At 37.9% G+C, this 23,779-nt stretch overlaps 1 protein-coding gene across 1 annotated transcript in view; it reads left to right on the top strand.

Annotated features, from left to right (window-relative positions):
• Positions 1–5,409: 5,409 nt before the first annotated feature.
• Positions 5,410–23,779, top strand: part of VPS16 (VPS16 core subunit of CORVET and HOPS complexes) — a 340,863-nt gene continuing 322,493 nt past the window's right edge. Inside the window, exons 1-7 of the mRNA XM_053698545.1 lie at positions 5,410–5,583; positions 8,387–8,475; positions 9,033–9,112; positions 12,727–12,855; positions 19,310–19,454; positions 19,544–19,659; positions 20,379–20,501. Of these exons, the coding sequence (XP_053554520.1) occupies positions 5,534–5,583; positions 8,387–8,475; positions 9,033–9,112; positions 12,727–12,855; positions 19,310–19,454; positions 19,544–19,659; positions 20,379–20,501 (732 nt within the window). The 5' untranslated portion in view covers positions 5,410–5,533. The remainder of the gene's footprint in view (positions 5,584–8,386; positions 8,476–9,032; positions 9,113–12,726; positions 12,856–19,309; positions 19,455–19,543; positions 19,660–20,378; positions 20,502–23,779) is intronic.

The raw sequence follows: 23,779 nt of genomic DNA, 5'->3' as shown, positions 1-23,779 counted from the left end.
AGACATAAAGTTAAGTTTTCTCCTACTGGTTCCCGGTGTAAGAATAAAAAAGGAGTAAGAGTCAGCCAACACCCACAACCAAGCGGTTCTTATACTGCCTCCACCACTCTGCAGAACTCTCATCCACGATGTATTTGTAGCTATCATGTCTGTGCTCCAACGCAGTGGTGATGTTACACGGAACATCAGAAGATTCAGCTGGAGTAACAACAGAGTAAACGGGGTTGTAGGCAGCCTCTTTTTCAAAGCCTGGGCTAAGATCTGTAGCTGAAGCCGAGGCAGTAGGCAGATGAGCCATATGGGGGAGCGGCGAACTGTACTTTAGACAACTAGTCAGCTCTATGGCGCAACCTGACCAGATCTTTTGGACATCAAGCTCTGGAGCTGAGATCAACAGTGGATGGGTCAACAGAGGTGTCGGCAGGCTCTCCTCTGATCCGGTTTTCGATTCTGCAACGGACCCCACTAGGTATATAGCAGGGGAGACTGTTCCGCTTGCTGATAGGTGTGGAGCCCTGTGGCTGTCATTAGGAAACATGGATGTGACGGTTGTAGTAGGTTCAGTGGCTGGCCTCTCCTGTTGACCAGATTGTGTCTCAGTTGACAGCATTGCGCACAAGTCAGCGCAGGAATGTAAAAGCCTATCTAGCTTAGGCAAGAGCAGAGTTTGTAGTCCTGCTAGAATGAAGGAGCCCGCATAGCCTTCTTTGGCGGCGAAGATAACCATTGTAAATAAACAGGAACTTTGTTAATAGGCAGGAACTTAGTTGTATGTATATTCAGTGTGGCGGTAATATTCCCGCCACGGTGCTCAATGGCTTTATTCTTTGAAATGACGTTCCGGGGTAGAAGAGCTGTTATTCCTTCTGTCTGCCAAATATTCCCGGACAACTTGCCTGTCAAGGGAGATGCAGATGGCGTGGATAAGTGGCCGCAATATTAGAGTTAGAAGCAGTTTTCTTCAGAGCTGTTGAAGCTTGCAGCCATCTTGTAGAGCCGCCCACCGGAAGTCCCCGCTTTTATGCTGTTTTATTGTTTTCTCCAATAAATTCAATTTTGATTCAACGCCTGGAGGTCTCGCTGGTTTTTCTACAATTAAATCCATATTCATTGGTTAAAAACATTTTGTGTATTGCTGATCACCTTAACCCCTTACATACCAGATTTCCCTTTAAACACAGATTGGGAAATAAGCAATGTAGTGTGTACATAGGTACATAAATACAAAAGTTGCAGACAATAAAAAATGAAGAAACAAATATAGAGAGTACAAGCTAGAGAATTAGTACAATTACACAGAGAACAATATAAATTAGAATATTTGAAGCAATAAGTCTTTTAAATTAGATGAGTTGTTAAATCAATACTTAAGAGGAGATATACAGACATGATGTTTACAGCACAAGCATTCATGTTTTGATCAATATATATGGTAAAACCAAAAAACAAAATCTCTTTAATATTGTTTAACCACTCTCATTATTAATAGAGGAAGAGATAATTTCTAACTGCCTCTTAATATGTAGAGAAGTGGCAAACACAGTAAAAGTAAACATGAACAAGGAAGCAAGGAAGAGCAAGTGTAGATTTAAACGGGCCTATAGTAATTAAACAGATTAACAATAACCTTGTAGATAGATAACCAAAAACACTATCGAAACGTACATTAGGATAAAGTGTATATTACTAAACTACGCGGTATATATTGTTTTATCTATGTGTTTAACCAATATAAACTTATGAATCATTGAAGTCTGAACACATAGTCCTACTAAAAAAGGGGGCCCATATATTCACTAGCCTAAAAAAGGGGATCTCATATATGCCTATACTCCTAATACGATTATTTCGGCCAGTAATTTATGATGTCATATTCAGAGTTGTAACCATATGGTATTAAGCATTTAGTTTTAAAAATCCAGTATGTTTCTTGTTTACATAGTATAGATAGCTTATCACCGCCCCTAGGCGGTGTAGTTATCTGTTCTATGGCTTGCCATTTAAAGGACCTGACGTCCTGATGGTGAAATTCAATAAAGTGAGTGGAAAGTGCTGAACAAGTACGTTTATTGGAAATGTAAGAAAGATGTTCTCTTATGCGCTTACCTACTTTTCTGGTAGTTCTACCTGTATATTGTTTTTTACAGATAGTGCATTCAATTATGTAAATTACAAATGTACTTTTACAGTTGACACAGCCTTTGGTGTTAAATTCTTCTCCCGTTACATGGGACTTGAATGTTTGTGAAATATTTATATGCTCACAAGAGGTACAAACTTTTTTGCCACATTTGAATGTGCCATTATGTCTCAACCATGATGACCCTGAATGTTTATCACTCTTTAACATACTTGGGGCTAAGATGTTACCTAGGGTCACATTTCTTTTTGGGACAAACATACAGCCCTGTTCAATTATGTCCCTTAGATCCTTGTCCCCCCTTAGTATTGGTAAATTTTTTTTAATGATTTTACAGACTTCATCATATTCAGAGGAGTATGAAGTGATAAATTTAAGACTCTGTTTTGAATTTGTAGAGTTTCGTGTTGATTTTTCTAATGCAGTTGCCCTATTGATGTCCTTAACTTCGAAAAATGCTTTGTCTATGACTCGAGTGGGATAACCCCTTTTTTGCATTCTCATTTTTAAATCTCTGCTCTCCATCCGAAAGGCATCCTCATGTGTGCAATTTCTCTTTGCCCGCAGGAACTGACTTTTCGCAATTCCTTTGAACACATGTTTCGGATGGCAACTGCGGGCATGTAAGAGACTGTTGCCCGAAATAGGCTTACGGTAGAGAGCAGAGATAATGGTTCCTCCTTCAGGATTTCCTATAAGTGAGATGTCAAGAAAGTTAATGTTCTTTTTTTGCCAATCATAGGTGAATTGTAATCCTACCCTATTATTGTTTAGGGTGGTAACAAACTCCTTAGCAGTTTCAGAGTCAGATGACCACACTATCAGTAGGTCATCAATGAACCTGACATATTTTACTATGTGCTCAGATGGGGTGGTACTACCACATAGGACTATGTGTTCAGACTTCAATGATTCATAAGTTTATATTGGTTAAACACATAGATAAAATAATATATACTGCGTAGTTTAGTAATATACACTTTATCCTAATGTACGTTTCGATAGTGTTTTTGGTTATCTATCTACAAGGTTATTGTTAATCTGTTTAATTACTATAGGCCCGTTTAAATCTACACTTGCTCTTCCTTGCTTCCTTGTTCATGTTTACTTTTACTGTGTTTGCCACTTCTCTACATATTAAGAGGCAGTTAGAAATTATCTCTTCCTCTATTAATAATGAGAGTGGTTAAACAATATTAAAGAGATTTTGTTTTTTGGTTTTACCATATATATTGATCAAAACATGAATGCTTGTGCTGTAAACATCATGTCTGTATATCTCCTCTTAAGTATTGATTTAACAACTCATCTAATTTAAAAGACTTATTGCTTCAAATATTCTAATTTATATTGTTCTCTGTGTAATTGTACTAATTCTCTAGCTTGTACTCTCTATATTTGTTTCTTCATTTTTTATTGTCTGCAACTTTTGTATTTATGTACCTATGTACACACTACATTGCTTATTTCCCAATCTGTGTTTAAAGGGAAATCTGGTATGTAAGGGGTTAAGGTGATCAGCAATACACAAAATGTTTTTAACCAATGAATATGGATTGTTCAGCATAAAAGGGAGCACCCCCTAACAGGTGCTATTCTATGATTACGGTCAATACGACCGAAACCGGTCAGAGTTTTCTTGCTTGAACCCTATCCATGCTGTTGTAAGTCCTTTGCACATGTTTTTAAAGGAATAAAGGATATGTTATTTTTTTATCTGCTGCTTCAACTTGGAACTATTTTTTTACATATAAAATATGACTAAAAGGATCTAATTTAACACTTTTTTTTAGAGAACGTGTTCTCCAAGGAGAGTGAGAACAGAAGTAGAAGAATTTTGCAGTTGAACTTGAGCATTTTTGAATGATAAATTATTTCTCACTAGTCCTAAAGCCCGTTCACACGGGCCGTGTTAGTTATATATCGTTCTCTCTCTCTCTCTCTTCATCTGCAGGGGTGCGCGTGCGATCAGCTGTGCTCTTTCACTTGCCCGGTCCTCGCGCTGCTGTTTTCACCTGTCGGTGGGTGCGCGTGCGATCAGCTGTGCTCTTTCACTTGCCCGGTCCTCGCGCTGCTGTTTTCACCTGTCGGGTGGGTGCGCGTGCGATCAGCTGTGCTCTTTCACTTGCCCGGTTCTCGCGCTGCTGTTTTCACCTGTCGGGTGGGTGCGCGTGCGATCAGCTGTCTAAGGCCAAGTGTTTGTCTGTACTGCGCATGACGGCTTCAGACAAACACTTGTCTTTTATAATATAGGATGAGAACTTTTAGGAAAAAATATAGGAGAATTTGAATGATAAATCAAGCCCCAGCTGTCGTCACACACACTGCAAGGAAGAAGACAGGGGAATGTAAGAGACATGAGCAAAAAAAGTGGAGAGTGACAGAGACCAGCACACTCACTCTCTTTGTCAACGTCACATTATCTCTACCTGTCACTCTCTAGTCACACACTGTCAGTATTCCTTTAATGCAATAACATTAACTCTTTCACATGAGTCTCACAAAGTTTTTAACACTTTAATTCCCATAATCCCTTGCTCTTAATCTTAGTGTAGTGATTATCATTACCAGCACATAAAAGAATAATGATTAATAATTACCAACCCGATTCTAGCTGAATTTGGCAAACTATGTTATGACTGATACCCCCAGAAACATAAAAAGACAAGAATTTTGTGTATAGTGAACAAGTTCATTTGTATTTATTGATTTCACATTCATATGCAACCCCAGATAACATATTTTGCCCTACAAACTAAATAAAAACAAATTAATTAAAACAATTGTTGGATCCCAGCTTCTGGTTTAATAAAAAAAGAAAAAGCGTAGTCTCACTCCTTTGCCGTGTTTCTTTCATGTAAATCATAAACTTGGATAACAAACACTTCTCCTATCGCTCTCTATAATTAATAAAACAAGCACACAGATGCAAAACACTGCAGTTTCCTAGATAGGAGTCTCTTGTAATTCTGCTTCCTCAACTCTCAACCATGTAATCGCTGCAGTGCAGTCACGTGACAATCTGACGTCAAAATACCCTTTAGAAGGACTGGAACTAGCCGTTAAACTTTTGTTACTTATATTATGGACAAGCACCTTTGTATTGTCTAAGTTGCTATGTGTATTATTACCAAACCTCCTGAGATAGGAAACTCATTTTCTATACTGATCAAACGTAGTGACTTAGTCATTTTGTTCACTTTCAGCTTCCGTCATTTCTCCATTTCTCTGCGGCTAGGCGGAAGCGTTTCTGTACTTCCTTCAGAGCTGTCAGCTGACGGGAAGTGTTGGTACAAATCACGTGACAGCAGGGACTAACATCTTGCAGTCTAATGTCGGTTTACTTAATATTATTGCACATTTCTACAGATAAGAACACTTCATTTTCATAATATGGATTTTTATACTGCTAATTGGTACCCGTTGGGGCAAGCGTATTATCGGTTAGTATATGTTGCCTTTTATTCCTAACACGTTTTATGTTTCATTTAATCGTTAACCTCGAATAAATGTAATGTGTAAGAATGCACGACCACGTACTTTATATTTTTGGGTCATATATACATATACAATAAATATACATTTGTTAAATTAATTTAATAATACCACATAAGTAGTTCTTTTTGAATGATATCTTTTTAAAAATAAAATACATGTATTTTCAGAAGAAAATAAGTGAGACATTCAAGATATTTTAAAGACACAGTAAACGCCATATTTTTTCATATAACTGTATGTAATAGACACAACTATAAAGAAGAATATGCACAGATACTGATCAAAAATCCAGTGTGAAACCTTTTAAAAACTTGATTAGAAGCTCCCAGTTTAGCACTGTTGATGAGGTTAGGCTGGGACACCCACTGAAAGGAGTTGAGAAAGCAGGAAGAGCAGACCATCCCCTTCATATGAAAAGAACCATTACACAAACAAGAGCAACCAAGAGTCTATAGACATCAGTATACATTTAATTAAATTAAAGGGACAGTGAAGTCAAAATAAAACTTTAATGATTCAAATAACATGCAATTTTGTTTCTATTGTCAAATTGGCGTTCTTCTGTTGGTATCCTTTGTAGAAGACTAAACCTAGGTACAGTGATAGGAGCTTAGGAGGGTGCTAGTGTTCACGGTAGCCTATGACTGCAGTGGTTGCTTCTGTATAACATTGGTATAAATAATGTCGCACACACTGCTGCCAAATGACTAAAGACATGTGCACACTCCTGAGCCCTTTCTTTCAGGATTCAGACAGAACATATCGTTTTAAATAACTTTTAAATTTACTTCTGTTATCAAATCTGCTTCATTTCCTTGATATTCTTTGCTGAAGGAGCAGAAATGCACTATTGGGAGCTAGCAGAACAAATCTAGTCAGCCAATCACAAGAGACAAATGTGTGCAGGCAACAAATACCAGCTAGCTCCCACTAGTGTAGGATATGTACATATTCTCTTTCTACAATGGATACCAAGAAAACAAAGTACATTTGAAAAAGTGTCTAACAAATAACCTCTGAATCATTCAAGTTTAATTATGACTTTCCTATCCCTTTTAATATTTAACAAAGAATAGAAAAACTAAAAGCAACATTTATAATAGAAGTACGTTAGAAAGTTGTTTTAAAATGTCATTCTCTGTTTTATCCATTTAGGTTTAATTTTGACCTTACTCTCCCTTTTAAGAACCAATTAATTTTCTCATTAGACTTGCTCACTTTGAATAATATTTCATAGTTTACAATAATTTGCTCAGTGTCACGTAAGTACAATACATGATTATAAGTTGGATATGAAATTATCAAAAAAATGACAAACAGGATTTATTTTATGTAGACAGAAAGGAGGCGCCTCATAGAACAATAACGTTTAATCTGATACACAAATCAAGACGAACGATTGCCAACTAACATAGATATATATGATTTATAGTATGAAAATGTCTATCCATTGTGTGATTTGGAGAACAGCACCAGAAAAGTGTGTCACTCTATCTTATAGTGCGATATTGATATTTAATATTAAGAAACGTCACTTTATCAAATAATTTTGATCAGCGCAAAGTTTCTGACTAAGGACCTGATAATCAAAAGCTCGTTGACACAGAGAAATCACCCAATTAATTTATTTTTAAGCATTAAATTGTAACATGTTTGTGTCTTTTTATTTAAATCCAGACCTCTGCATAGCAAGATAAACGGCTCTCAAAGCTAAGATTTCTCTATCTCATTTTTTGAAGTACCTTGCAGTACTGATGAGCCTTAGATCATCAGGCCCCCTGTGATTTGCAAGATTTTAAAGGGACATGCTGAGTACAACAACGGTAGCAGTTTACTACTCACCATGCTGTTGATTTTCCTCCTGTTCCTTCAGTTGTCTTCAAAGTAATTCTCTTATTTTAATCCCTTACAAGTATTAGTTAGTGAAGCTCTGCACCTTTACACTGGGCCCTGCCATCTTGGAGCTTATATTTATTTAACTCTTAAACTGTGCAAAAACCCCCTGCAAAATTGTAATATCTATTTCATGAGCTAAAATGAAGTGAAATATACAGCTGTCAAAAAGAAGATCTGTGAGTGCTCTGCTCCTCACACAGGATGCAACAGTGCATGTGCTACAAGATGGCAGTGCCCAGTATAAAATGCAGAGCTTTACTATATGGATTCTGTAATGAGTTAAAATAAAAGAATGGTTTTAAAGAGAGCTGCGGAAACGTACAGAATGTATGGTGTTTTCTAGTGCATACTGTGGGTCAAACCATTATGACTTTATGATGAAGGATAAATAAACAGATGAACCTTAAAGGGATAGAAAGGTTGTAATTGAAATGGGCATGTGTGCATTTAAGTTTTAAATAGAAGCATTTTTGCAAAATACTTCTATTGGCAAAATGCTTCTAGTAAAAGTTATTACTCTTTTTCAGCGTCATATGCTGTGAGGGCCTGTGAATTATTATTCAAACACTACAGCTGCTCAGACAGGCAGTAGGATCTTATATGACAATGAAGTTTTCATAGACACAATACATTCTCTGAGCTTAAACACTGGTGCATAGGCCCACTCCATATGCCACTGAGAAACAGTAAAAACATTTAATAGAAGCATTTTTGATAGTGGAAGTATATTACAAAAGTGTCTAAGCTTCTTATTCATTTGTCATTTCTTTATTTATTGATGGGGTTACATTAAAGAACATAGTAACACTTGGATGTTTGTAATCTTTGATATGTTTATTTTTTTCATTTCAGTAAATTTGATTTGTATCGAATGGAATGGAATCTAAGAGAGGATTTTAAAGATTGTCTGGTAACAGCAGCACCTTATGGAGGACCAATAGGTATATTGTACATACAATGTACAGAAAACCAATATATATGTGTGTTAAACATGCCCTCCCATTATTATTCATTAGTGTGGCAGCCTTTGCTTTAATCCTGAATGTATAAATGAAAAGCATGAATTTATTTGTGCCACAGAACAGTGAGGAACACATAGTATGACTGAAAGGGTTGCATATGTGACTCCCACATCTTTAGAAATGCTGCCTAAGTGGCCCGAAAACACCACATTGCAAATTTTATTTATGATCCCCAAAAAATGTTTCAATTCAGTATTTGGATAACAAAGAGGCCAGACATGGGGGAAATGACAAATTGTAAGAAATGAAATGGTTGTGTTTTCCACTTCTTCTCAAGAGTACAGGATGTGTGACACATGAGACCAGGACCATCTGTTGCCCTTCCCTACTATAAACACAAAACAAATATATTGCCCAAATGCACTAGAATAAAATAATGAGTATGATACCTTTTAATGTAAAATCTAACGAAGGAAAGTGAGAATTTCTATTCATGATGCTTTTTACATTTTAAAATGTGTTTCTTTTTTTCTAAGCTATAATAAGAAAACCCAGTGGGTCACGTCCTGTATTGGAGATTTATTCAGCTTCAGGAGTTCTTTTATCTTTTCTTGAGGTTAGTATTTGAAGTCAGTAATTTAGTAGTTTAATAAACTAAATGTAATGTATTAATTTAAAATTAAGTAATAGGTACAATTATAACTTGCATAAACCAAAGAATGATTGTTATAATCTTATACATTGTTGTCTCAGAAGAAACGTATTTATGATAAAATCAGTTTTAAGCATTGTAAAGCTTATGTTGCTCCGTTAGTATTGAGTTTGTATATTCAGAAATGACTACTGCAAGATTGGTAGATGTATTTTCACTTATCCCAAGAGACTTATTATGGCTAAGCTTATATGCTGACCTCAGATGTTTCTTCTTAAAGAGATAGGAAACCCAACATTTTTTCATGATTTAGATAGAGCATAGATCTTTTAAACCAATTTACTTTTAGCATAACATTTGCATCATTCTCTCGGAAACCTTTGTTGAAGGAGCTAGCTGAACACATTGGCTGAGCCAATGACAACAGGCATATATGTGCACCAAAATGGAAAGTCCAGCACCACTGCAAAGGGTGCACGCTGAAGGGTACTGTACTCACCCCAATACAATATAAAGCATATCGTGGATGTTTGTCTTTGGTCTAATGTAATTAAGGCTTTTTGAAGCTACATTAGTGCTGCTGAACATTGCTTTATATATGTGCACCAGTCAGGAGCAAGCTCCTGAGCCTAGATAGGTATGCTTTTGAATAATAGATACCAAGAGGCTAAAGCAAATGAGATACTAGAAGTCAATTGGAAACTTGTTTTTTTGTTACATTTTTTAAATTACATGCTCTTTCTAATTATGAAAGTTCCATTTCTTTCATCAGATGGTAAGTCAACAAGCCATCGCATGTGGGATTACACTCAAGTCCACTAGGAGGAGGCAGAAACACCCAACATAACATATTTTTATCCCTACCACTTTCCTTTAATCCTTCAGTCATTTTTTTTTGCCTCCAGCAAGGAGTGAGGTGAAACTTGTTGCTGATCATCACATCGTTTGACAGGGTTCTTTGACTAATTTGAGACCTATTTCCTCCATTCTTCACATATAAAGTAGCCGTGTGGGGGCAATGTAATATTTTCTAATATTATATCATTTTCTGCTATCTATAGCACACATTAATTGCATAATTTAACATAAATGTGATTGTTAACTTGTGCAATAAAAAATAACATTTTTAATATTAGCTCATTTTAGCTTAATATTCACTAAAATTGTAGCTGGGTGGTCAGTAAAATCCACAGGGTGGTGCACCCACTAAAAAGCTCCTACAAACAGTGTAGAAGGGTAGACAGGAGTTCAGCCTGGCAGGAGTTCAGCCTGGCAGTGATTATCTTCTCCCAGAACAGAGATGCCACTTATCCCCTGGTCTACAGTGTGCTGTTCCTTGTTATAACCTTACAGATCCTTGGTACTGTGCTTGCTGTCTTCTGCAGCTAAGGTGAGCATGGTAGACAAAAGTGCTGACAAATACAATGCACTTCATAGCCCACAGGCTATTAGTATGATCATATACACATTTCACATAGCCTGTGAATATAGTCACATACACAGTTTAACTACTGTCTCTTTTAATTTACTGCGTTTGGCTTTAGTGCACAGTGGAACACTAGTCCTCATCTGCAGCAGGCAATCGGGAGGATATTTAGCCACGTTGAAAGCTAATTTTACTTCATGGGCTAATTTTTGTATTGGAATCCTCAGTGCCTTCATTCTCCTCACTGACCAATGGCAAGCTTGCTGACACACAGCTAAATTACTTCTGAATGTTAGGAGCGGTAAGCACCCATTATTTCCAGAGCTTGACTAAATTACTATATCATTTAACAATTCATTGTATGAAATTGACATTTTGTACAATTTAAAACATATTTTCCATTTTAAGCGAGTGTGTCTAGTTTTTCTGATTTCCTCTATGGACTTCATTTGTACATTGTGCCAATTCTACTTTATTCCTTTTATAGGGTTTAACCCTTTCTGTGCCTTTTATATTATGTTTCCGTGCTGCTTAAAACTTGTAGATACTCTGGGTCAGATTACGAGTGGCCCACTAACCGTTACAAGTAATTGCAAGTAATATCTGGTTTATCGCAGCTGTTTGCACGTGTCGGATGTAGCACTCCTATTACAAGTTGAAATTAAACACTGTCGCTTGAGTGCAATTGATGTTAATGTGTGTTGAGAGTTGTATTTTGAAATAGTTATATATATATATATATATATATATATATATATATATATATATATATATATTATATTTATATCTATTGTAGAAAAATACCATCAAATATGTGTAGAAATATGTATTTATGAATAAATAGAACATATTATTCTATGTAAAGAACATTGGAATTTGCACAAGCCAGAGAAAAACAGAGCAGGCACTTTAGGAGTGTAAAATGAATAAAATCCTTGAATTTATTGAATAATGTTAAAATTAGCACAGACGAGCAGGCTGCAAGACAAACAGTGAATTGTCTGACATGTTTCACGCCCCCCTAGTGGCGCTTAATCATAGACCTGATTTATACACTAATGGTGACCTATTTATATTTAACATTGAAATGTGAAATATTCATATTTTCATGTCGGGTTGGCGCACTTGAGAATGTGTAATCAGGTTTCTGCATGATTAGGGTGTGACTTCTATGGGGGAATGCTTTAACGCGGCCTCAATATTCTAACTTCGGCTTTTTGCACAGGCTTTCTGTGCGCATCGGGTTAGCGAGCAAGTGAAAACGTTTTATTTTCAACTTGTAATATGAGCACTCAAAAAGCTTACTTCTAGCGGAATTAGCGCGGAAGCGTTAAGCACCGCTCCACTCGTAATCTGGCCCTCTGTCTTTACTATATACGGTATGTTATGGAGTAAACTGGTGCAGCTCACATCTTTCTTACCCTTTGGAGGGTAATCTAGCAATAATTGAACCCCTTCACAACAATTTTTGCTTTTAAAGGATATATTTGTGTGTGTTCCTCACTCCATTATGTCTTTTATGCGGTGAGTCATTTTTTTCAGGGGAAAAAAGCAAAATCAGTGATTACATACAGATTTTGGAACAAATTGAACGTGCCACAGGAAATTAGGGTTGATAACCTATGTAAGCACGAACAACTGTACATTTGAATGGAAATCTAGAAACCATACTGCACATTATTTTCTGTTTGTTTTTAATTATATTTGCAGATAATAATAGTGGTGTACTTGGTTTGTTTTGGGAGTTTAAACATAAATGATAGATGTCCTATGAATTGAGTTTCAAAAGCAGCTTAGGGGCATCGCAGAGCAAACAAAAAAATATATATATATATATATATATATATATATATATATATATATATATATATATATATATATATATATATATAATTATTAGACTAAGTGCAATAAAAAAAGAAAAGATTTTTATGTTGTGAAGTCGTTTTTTTTTTTTTTTTTTTTAAATTATTATTATTTATGAAAGTTGCAGACATTGCAACCAATCAAAAGAAGATATTGAGGGTGGAAATGTATTTTTGGGATCTATTTAAAACATGATACATCCTTTTTTGGTTGTTTATATAATTTTGCTTTATTTTTTGCAAGAATACTTTTTTGTTTATAAAAGTATTTTTTTTTTTTCCTTTAGTGGAAAAGCGGAAATGTTGTTTACCTGGGGTGGACTGTTACTGAGGACCTTATTTGTATCCAAGAAGATGGTACTGTGCTAATATATGATATATTTTGTGTGTTTAAGCGACGTTTCAGTATGGGTAGTGTAAGTATAATTTAATTTGTATTCATATATACACCAGCTTTCAGAACTTAATTGTATCTTTTTATAAATAGTGTTTCTTTGTAATGTCACGGTGAGTCCACGGATCATCTAATTACTATTGGGAATATCACTCCTGCCCAACAGGAGGCGGCAAAGAGCAGTAGAGCATCACAGCAAAGCTGTTAAATATCACCTACCTTCCCTCCAACCCCAGTCATTCTCTTTGCCTACGTTAAGAGCAAGGAAGGGGTAAAGTTTAGGTGTTTAAAAGAAGATTCTTCAAGCAAGATTTTATTATTTTTCAGCAGTGCAAGCTTGTTTTGCTTTGTCCTGGGGTGTAGCCGTAGTCCATATCAGTCTCTTCAGTAGAGCAGTGGTGGCTTTTAAGCAGTGGGAACTTGTGGGGTACAATCCTCACTGCGCCTCCCATGTATTTAATGCTGCCCTAACTTTGAAAGACTGAGTAAGATTACTCAGTCTTTGTTTTTCTTCCACAGGTCCATGTGAGGGAACATGCCTCTCAAGCCTAGTGAGCTGCCTTGCTGCCTGGCAGATTTCTGAGTTAAGTGCTAACTTTATTTTTCTGGGAACATATGCAGGGAAAAGATGGCACTTTAAAATTTGTTTATGGGACAAGAGACATTCTCCTATTGCTTAGGGGATCATGTTATTATTGGCAGTAATGGCAGGCACTGGGGACGAGGAGACTTAGGCTCAATAGGTGGCGTTTTACTTTTTATCTTACTCCCGGCGGCTTTAGAATAAATTTAGCCGACCGGGAGTTTAATTTTGTAATGCCCAAGTTGGGCGGGGTTAGCTGAGGTGGCAATTTTCTGTTGCGCGCCTTTTCCTCCTACACTTCCTGTGTTCCGGAGCGGAGATAGCTTCGTTGCAGTTGTTAGCAGTGGTTACGGTTACCGGACTGCAATTTACAGCATATAGAAATTAAGTCCGGATTATCTATCAGAATATTCACTCCGTTGTCAGTTAGCCAGGTAAGCACCTCAGCAAAGCTAAGCTGAGGTGTAGAGGTTGTCCAGAGTGTTTTTGTGACAGTTTATTATTTTCTTGCAGAAAAATAAAACAGTTTCGTTTTAAAATTTAAAGAAACAGTAACTTTTTTTTGTGTGTGGTAATTTCTAATTAAAATATCAGTTTATTTAGCTATTTTGTTTACTTGTGAATAAAGATGGACCAAGAGACTCTGCAGGATGTTACATGTTCTTTATGTTTTAATGCTAACGTGGAACCACCAATCCCTTTCTGTTCCTCATGTATTGAGAGAACTTTAAATTACAAGGATAGACTTTTTTCTGAGCCAACATTGTCTAAGGCGGATGCTGTTCAGGAGCCTTCTGACAATGGTCAAGATATGCCGCAGCTTTCTCCTCAAGTTTCCCAAACTTTATCGTCCACATATGCAGTGCCCTATTCCCATAGAGGATAGTTGTTCCTTTAAATATCCTATGGATAAGAAGTTGGAGGGGTTGCTCAAGAAGATGTATGTATACCAGGGTTTACAATTACAACCTGTGGTGTGTATTGCTACCCTCACTAGTGCGGCGGCATACTTTTTTAATGCGTTGTCTGATTTCTATTCGGACAGACACTCCCCTTGAAGAATTCCAGGATAGGATCAAGGCCCTTAAGTTGGCCAATTCCTTTATTACTGATGCTTCCCTACAGGTTATCAAGCTTGGAGCTGCGGATGTGTCATCTAAGTCTAAGCTTTTGGCGATTCTTTACAAGGGTAAGACCTTGTTTGGGCCGGGATTGGCGGAAATTTATTTCTGACATTATGGGAGGAAAGGGTCATTTCCTCCCTCAGGATAAGAGGAATAAGCAGAAGGAACGTCAGAGTAATTTTCGTTCCTTTCGAAACTTCAAGGGTAATCCTTCCTCTCCCTCTATCAAGCAGGAACAGTCCAAGCCTTCCTGGAGGCCCAGCCAGTCTTGGAATAAGGGAAAGCAATCTAAGAAGCCAGCTAATGACTCAAAGTCAGCATGAAGGGCCTGCCCCCGATCCGGGACCGGATCTTGTAGGGGGCAGACTTTCTTTCTTCGCTCAGGCTTGGGTTCGGGATGTTCAGGATCCCTGGGCGGTGGGCATCGTGTCCCAGGGATACAAGCTAGAGTTCAAGACCTTTCCTCCCAGGGGCAGGTTTCTGCTCTGAAGATTATCTGTAGACCAGATAAAGAGAGGCGTTCTTACACTGTGTTTGGGACCTTTCCAACCTGGGAGTGATAGTTCCTGTTCCAATGCAGGAACAGGGTCTGGGATTTTACTCCAATCTGTTAGTGGTTCCCAAAAAAGAGGGAACTTTCAGACCAATTTTAGATCTCAAAAGTCAAAACATATACCTCAGAGTACCGTCCTTCAAGATGGAAACTATTCGTTCCATTCTTCCCTTGGTTCAAGAGGGTCAATTTATGAAAACGGTAGATTTAAAGGACGCGTACCTGCATGTTCCCATCCACAGGGATCATCAGAAGTTTCTGAGGTTCGCATTTATAGACACACACTTCCAGTTTGTGGCTCTCCCATTCGGCCTTGCCACAACTCTCAGAATTTTTTCAAAAGTTCTGGGATCCTTGTTGGCGGTGCTCCGGTTGCGGGGCATTGCAGTGGTGCCTTATCTGGGCAACATTCTGGTTCAGGCGCCTTCCTTTTAACAAGCAAACTCCCACACAAAGATGTTGTTATCCTTCCTGCGATCTCATGGATGGAAGGTGAATTTGGAAAAGAGTTCCTTAATTCCAACTACAAGGGTAGTGTTCTTGGGAACCATAATTGTTTCCATATCAATGAAAATATTTCTGACAGAGGTCAGGAAATCAAAGATTTTCGATTTTTGTCTGGCGCTTCAGTCCTCTTCTCGGCCATCAGTAACTCAATGTATGGAGGGGATCGGTCTAATGGTAGCTGCCATGGACATCATTCCGTTTGCCCGTTTCCACCTCAGACCTCTGCAGTTATGCATGCTAAGGCAGTGGAACGGAGATTATGCGGATTTGTCTCCACGATTACATCTGGATCAGGAGACAAGGGATTCTCTTCTTTGGTGGTTGTCTCGGGATCCTCTCGCCCAGGGAACCTGCTTCCGCAGACCCTCCTGGGTGATTGTGACAACGGACGCCAGTCTGCTGGGATGGGGAGCAGTCTGGGGCTCTCTAAAGTTCAGGGGACATGGACTCGGAAGGAGTTTGTTCTACCCATAAAAAGCTGAGAGCAATCTTCAATGCTCTTCTGGCCTGGCCTCAGTTAGCTTCGGCCCGGTTTATCAGGTTACAGTCGGACAACATAATTTCAGTGGCTTACATCAACCATCAGGGGGAACTCTGAGTTCCTTGGCCATGACAGAGGTAGCCAAGATTATTCAGTGGGCGGAGACCGACAACTGCTGTCTGTCTGCGGTCCACATTCCAGGAGTGGACAACTAGAAAGCGGATTTTTTGAGCAGACAGACATTTCACCCGGGGGAGTGGGAACTCCATCCGGAAGTGTTTTCCAGCGTGATTCTCAAATGGGGACAACCGGAACTGGATCTCATGGCATCTCGGCAGAATGCCAAGCTCCCAAGGTACGGGTTGAGGTCAAGGGATCCTCAGGCTGTACTGATAGATGCTCTGGCGGTCTCTTGGAATTTCAGTCTTGCATATCTATTTCCTCCGTTCGCTCTCCTTCCTTGGATCATTGCTCGAATCAAACAGGAGAGGGGGCGTCAGTGATTCTCATTGCACGGACGTGGCCTCGCAGATTTACTATAAGATATGGCGTAAATATCTGCATTGGTGTGAATCCAGATGCTACTCTTGGAGTAGAGTTCGGATTCCTAGAATTTTGTCTTTTCTCCAAGAGGGTTTGGAGAAGGGTTTATCGGCAAGTTCCTTAAAGGGTCAAATATCTGCCTTGTCTATTTTGTTACATAAACGTCTGGCGAATGTACCAGATGTGCAATCGTTCTGTCAGGCCTTGGTCAGAATCAGGCCTGTGTTTAAACCGGTTACTCCTCCCTGGAGTCTTCACCTTGTTCTTAAAGTTCTTCAGCAGGCTCCGTTTAAGCCTATGCATTCCATAGATATTAAATTGTTATCTTGGAAGGTTTTGTTTCTTTTTGCTATTTCATCTGCTTGTAGAGTTTCAGAGCTCTCTGCATTACAGTATAAGTCTCCTTACCTTATTTTTTATTTGGTTAAGGTATTTTTGCGTACTAAGTTAGGGTTTCTCCCTTAAGTGGTTTCAGATCGTAACATTAACCAGGAGATTGTTGTTCCTTTATGTCCTAGCCCTTTTTCTCATAAGGAACGCCTGCTGCACAACCTAGATGTGGTGCGTGCATTGAAATTCTATTTACAGGCGACTAAGGATTTTCGTCAGTCTTCTGCTCTGTTTGTGGTTTTCTCTGGGAAACGTAAGGGGCAGAAAGCTACGGCTATTTCTCTTTCTTTGTGGCTGAAGAGTAGCATTTGCTTGGCCTATGAAACTGCTGGACAGCAGCCTCCTGAGAGAGTTACGGCTCATTCTACGAGGGCTGTTTCCTTTTCCTGGGCATTCAAAAATGGAGCTTCTGTGGAACAGATTTGCAAGGCTGCAACTTGGTCCTCTCTTCACACTTTTTCAAAATTCTATAAATTTGATACTTTTGCCTCGGCTGAGGCTTCTTTTGGGAGAAAGGTTCTTCAAGCAGTGGTGCCTTCTGTTTAGGTTCCCTGTCTTGTCCCTCCCTTATCATCTGTGTCCTCTAGCTTGGGTATTGATTCCCAATAGTAATTAGATGATCCGTGGGCTCACCGTGTCATTAGAAAGAAAACAAAATTTATGCTTACCTGATAAATGTATTTATTTCTTGATGTCCACGGCCCGCCCTGTTTTTTAAGACATATTTTTTTGTTATGTTATAAACCACAGACACTTCTGCACCTTGTTGCTTCCTTTCTCTCTTTTTACTTTGGTCGAATAACGGGTTGGAGGGAAGGGAGGGGATATTTAACAGCTTTGCTGTGGTGCTCTTTGCTGCCTCCTGCTGGGCAGGAGTGATATTCCCAATAGTTATTGTGATGATCCGTTGACTCACCATGTCAATAAATAAATTTATCAGGTAAGCATAAATTTCGTTTTTATTGTTTGCAGACATTTGGGTTATCTTATATGCATTTTAAACATATCTTGCGGATAGTTTATTTGAAAGATCCCATTTTTAATTGGAGGAAGTGTATTTTTTATGTGTTTTATGAATTAAATATGCACTGAACATGATCTTTCCTATATAACTGCTACAGCCTCTCTATGCGGGGGTCATCAGCTTGCTGTTAGTGGCCAGTTATGATTGTTTTAGGAGCCTATGGATGAACAGTCACATATTCCATCTAAAATGATCTCAGTTGGAGATGTGACATTGTTTCTGCTGTGACTTTATATGAATTTACTACAAATTGACATGAAAGCTAGCGCCAGAGTTCTTGCATATTTGAGAATCCGCAATAAGGCTGTGATATTCAAAGCTTCAGATGTGACAAAATTGCCGATAAAACATGAATACTCAGACTGCCGCGTTTAGCCGGTTCCTTAGAGACTATCTTAAAATTAAAGGGATACTAAACTCAAATTTTTCTTTAATGATTCAGATAGAGCATGCAATTTTAAGCAACTTTCTAATTTACTTATATTATCAATTTTTCTTTGTTCACTTGCTATCTTTATTTAAAAAGCAGGAATGTAAAGCTTACATTTTCCAATTGACTTCTCTTATCTTATATGCTTTGTTCTCTTGGTATCCATTGTTGAAAAGCCTGCATAGGTAGGCTCAGAAGCAATGCACTACTGTAGTAAGGTAGCTGTTTGTCACTGTCTTACCTAATGTATTCAGTTAGGCCCCAGTAGAGCATTGCTCTCCTTCAACAAAGGATTCCAAGAGAATGAAGTAAATCTGAAATCTATAAATTGTATGCTCTATCTGAAACCCAAAAGTTAACTTTCATGATGATGTCCCTTTAAGGTCTATTTATCAACTCTGTATGTTCATTTGAAAGCATTTTGCTGTGAAGAAGGGGCATTGTTTTTTTCTGCAGACACAAATTCACAGTTTTGAGAACTACAAAACCAATAATATGTGATAATATCTTCAAGATATTTAAAAATTGTCCAAAATAATCTGACAGAAACCTTTGGGAAAGCATGACATTGTGAATGGATTAATGGAATTAATTTACCAAAAAAAACAAAAACATTACAGCCATGAATATACAGCATCTTGCTATTTAATTAAAAACTAATTATATTTCAGGGTGAATAACCTTTTGGATTATAAATGTTTGAATATATTTAAATATATTTTTCTGCTGAAAGTGCGATCTAGTTTGGTACCATCTGGAAGTGATATTATGAATTCCAGTATGTCTTGCAGTACTTGTAGTTATATGTGTAAGCTTATGTAGTTTTGTTATTTATTCCTAGGAAATGTCACAGAACCAAGTTTTGGAAGCAAAGGTTTTTCACACAGAATATGGAACTGGTATTACCATATTAACTGGTGCTCTAAGATTTAATCTATCATCAAATATTGATGAATTGAAATTGCGCAGGATGCCAGAAATAACAGGTAACTGATAATTTGACAAGAACGTAATAAGGTTGTTAACTTTTTTATGAATTGGTAGGTTCAGTTTGCTTGTTGCTGTTTTCAATTAGGTTCCAAGGCTAAACCTTCATGTTGGACAGTCCTTTTTAAAGACAGAACAGCATATATTTTGGTGGCAATTGGCAAGGACCTGTACCTCTTGGATGAAACAGGCTGCAATACATTGGTATGTGCTATTATCCATGTGAGAGTTTACCAGTTTTGCAGTACTTTGTTGGGAAGTAAATAGCTGGAATACCATTGCTTAGAGAAGAACAACATACCAGATTTGGAGGATTGTGTTGACTGTCTTAAGTTGCTTCAATTGACATCCACTTAACATGTAATAAAAGTCCTAAATAAAATAAAGATACTAAGGTAAATTTATCAAGCTGGATTTGTGGCTTTTGATGCTTTGCAGTGCAGGCTCGCATTAGCAAACCCACAACAACAAATTTAAAAAAAACAAAAACTGCTTCTTTAGCCTCTTTTCCACCTCATAAGTGGCAAGATCAGTCAGCTTAACACTCCCTTGTTTGGGTGGCCCTGAACTCTTGCAATTGGTTGGGGCTATTACTGCTTGCCATTACACTCATGTAGATTATCCATACAATATGTTAGTGCTTCTTGTCTCTAGCAGGCATTTTATCTTTTTTTTTATTTTTATTTTTTTATTTACTAGATATGGTTGGTTATTTAGAGAGTTTATTTTTGAAGAATGAGAAACACAGGCAATAAAGGGTATAGTATACAAATGTTGTTTATGATACCTCCTATGGAAACAGCTTTGCATACTTTTAGAGTAGTGCTTTTGCCCTGTTAGTATAATTTGAAACCATCAAGTCCACAACTAGTACAACCATTCTTTAAAAATGTGTAAAAAAAAATTTCTCTTCAATTTTTTAGACACTTCCTGGAATGAATCCCAATGCTGGAAATTTCCTGCAGGTGTCGGTATCTTTTCATTATAAGTACCTTGCAATTTTCACAGAAACTGGTTATATTTGGATGGGAACATCCTCTCTAAAGGTAGGAATGGTAATTTAATATTATGTTAAAATATTAAAAAAGTAAACCTGTATTTAAATATAATAGAATTGTCCATTAATGTAAATTCTATCCAACAGTGTTTCATTCTTCCAACTCTGAGGCCTAGTTACCATTGCTATTGTAAACTGGTGGTAACATAAAATATATCCAAAGACTTTAATACAGATATTTGTTGTTACAACCAGTTTACAACAACAACTGGGCTTTAGAGTGGGAATTCCTGATTGTATCGTTAAGTTTCTGGAATGTGGTGTGACCAGTAGAAAGCTACTATATTAGCTTCACAGTTCATGCCACAATGGCTTTATTTGTTTTTTTTTCTCATAAGCTATGGACTTTTTTTTCATAAAGGTGGTCCATTACTCCTGGAAATTATACTCCTGGCCACTAGGAGGAGGCAAAGATACTAAAACTCCCAGAGCCCTTAAAACCCCTCTTACCTTACTGGAAACTAGTCTTGTCTTTGCCTTTGCAGAAAGAAGGTGAAGAATTAAGGTGCTCCAGATGTTTGTGATGCTCTGACCTATTCAAGGCCCAGTTTTTCCTCAGAGAGCTACTTTCTGGACAGAGGGATGTCAATGGAGTATGGGTAGTGGCACATGAACACCCTATGGGAGTTAGCCAAATGCCTGGCCCAGATGTCGCAGGGACCAGTCCTTAGCCTTCTCCTGTTGGTTCAACGTTATACAGCGCACAGCACTGGATTGGCTTCCAATAGTATAGGTGCCTAGGAGGTAAGTGTAGGGGTTGTTATTGGCACCTATTAATAGGTACTCACTTATGGGTATATCATAGCCTTGGGACCAATATGTCCGGAATTTTTGTCTTCGGCATATAAGTACTTTATTTCACCCTTTTAGTAGGCATTGAGGTGTGTTAAGTATTTATGTTAGCGCATGTCAGATTGTTTGCGCACTTCAGTTTTTTTATGCATTGTTTTTTTCATTGCACTATTTCTTGGTTAGCACTCATGGGCTTATGCGTCAGCTTTTCCCTCACTTTTATTCGTATAGGCACGTTGTGTGCACACCAGTAAGTTAATGTGGCAGATTTTTTAGTATGCTTTGTTTTTCACATGCTTTGCCTCTTGTGTGCTTCTAAGTTCGACCTTTTGTTGGGTTAGCGATCATCCGATGCTGTACGGATAGTTAATGCTCCTGAAGTTCACTTGAAGGGACAGTATACTGTAAAATGTTTTTACCCTTAATGTATTTCCAATTGCTTGTTATACCAGATACAGAGTATAACCTGTATAAGAAATAGATTTTTCAGCTTTATTTGTGTATATGAAATAGCTGTTTTTGTGCTTTGAAACCACAGTCTATTACAATGAGTTGATCTTGCAGGTAGAATCAGATCTCATTATGTTATCCTTTGTGTCTGTCTGTAAACCAAAGCTCAATACTTAGAGAGAACAATAGAAAATTATCATTTTATTAGTTCTCTTTTGTACACCCCACCGAGAGTGTAATTTCTTCTGGCTGTCTTTACATTGCCTGTCAATAGCCTATACTTAACCCCTTAATGACCGGACCATTTTTCAATTTTCTTACCCTTAATGACAATGGCTATTTTTACATTTCTGCAGTGTTTGCGTTTAGCTGTAATTTTCCTTTTACTCGTTTACTGTACCCACACATATTATATATCGTTTTTCTCGCCATTAAATGGACTTTCTAAAGATACCATTATTTTCATCATATCTTATAATTTACTAAAAAAAAATGATAAAATATGAGGAAAAAATGGAAAAAAACACACTTTTTCTAACTTTGACCCCCAAAATCTGTTACACATCTACAATCACCAAAAAACACTGATGCTAAATAGTTTATACATTTTGTCCTGAGTTTAGAAATACCCAATGTTTGCACGTTCTTTGCTTTTTTTGCAATTTATGGGGCAATAAATACAAGTAGCACTTAGCTATTTCCAAACCACTTTTTTTCAAAATTAGCGCTAGTTACTTTGGAACCCTGATATCTGTCAGGAATACCTGAATATCCCTTGACATGTATATATTTTGTTTTAGAAGACATCCCAAAGTATTGATCTAGGCCCATTTTGGTATATTTCATGCCACCATTTCACCGCCAAATGCGATAAAAAAAAAAAAAAGTTCACTTTTTCACAAATTTTGTCACAAACTTTAGGTTTCCCACTGAAATTATTTATAAACAGCTTCTGCAATTATGGCACAAATGGTTGTAAATTCTTCTCTGGGATCCCCTTTTTCAGAAATAACAGACTTATATGGCTTTGTGGTTGCGTTTTGGTAATTAGAAGGCCGCTAAATGCCGCTGTGCACCACACGTGTTTTATGTCCAGGAGTGAAGGGGTTAATTAGAGAGCGTGTAGTGTTAATTTTAGCTTTAGTGTAGTGTAGTAGACAACCCCAAGTATTGATCTAGGCCCATTTTGGTATATTTTATGCCACCATTTCACCGCCAAATGCGAGCAAATAAAAAAAAAAAACTTTACATTTTTCACAATTTTAGATTTCTCACTGAAATTATTTACAAACAGCTTGTGTTATTATGGCAGAAATTGTTGTAAAAGCTTCTCTGGGATCCCCTTTGTTCAGAAATAGCAGACTTATATGGCTTTGGCGTTGCTTTTTGGTAATTAGAAGGCCGCTAAATGCTGCTGAGCACCACACGTGAATTATGCCCAGCAGTGAAGGGGTTAAATTAGGTAGCTTGTAAGGAGCTTGCAGGGTTAATTTTAGAGATCAGCCTCCCACCTGACACATCCCACCCCCTGATCCCTCCCAAACAGCTCTCTTCCCTCCCCCACCCCACAATTGTTCCCGCCATCTTAAGTACTGGCAGAAAGTCTGCCAGTACTAAATAAAAGAGTTTTTTTTTTTTTTTTTAAATAAAAATAATAAAATATTTTAGTTGTGATGAACCCCTTCCTTAGCACCAACCTCCCTGATCCCCCCCTCCAGCTCTCTAACCCTCTCCCCTACCTAATTACCGCCATCTTTAATTATTTCTGTAGTGTAGCAGCCCCCCCACAATACCCCCACCCCCTCCCCCTCCCCCTCCCAGATCCTTTTATATGGAAAAAAAATTTTTTTAACTTTTTTTCCCCCTTCCTAACTTCATTGGTGTCAGTGTGGCTAATGTGTGCACGTGCACGCGCGTCCACGTGCACGCGTGTTCACGTGCATGCCCTCGTGCACGCGCGCACACGCTCCCTCCTCCCACCCGGTCAAACGGCACCATCGCTACCAGTGCAGAGAGGGCCACAGA

Source organism: Bombina bombina, chromosome 1 (assembly GCF_027579735.1).
Source record: "Bombina bombina isolate aBomBom1 chromosome 1, aBomBom1.pri, whole genome shotgun sequence".
Taxonomy (NCBI): Eukaryota; Metazoa; Chordata; class Amphibia; order Anura; family Bombinatoridae; genus Bombina; species Bombina bombina.
This window is presented reverse-complemented; position numbering and strand designations above follow the sequence as displayed.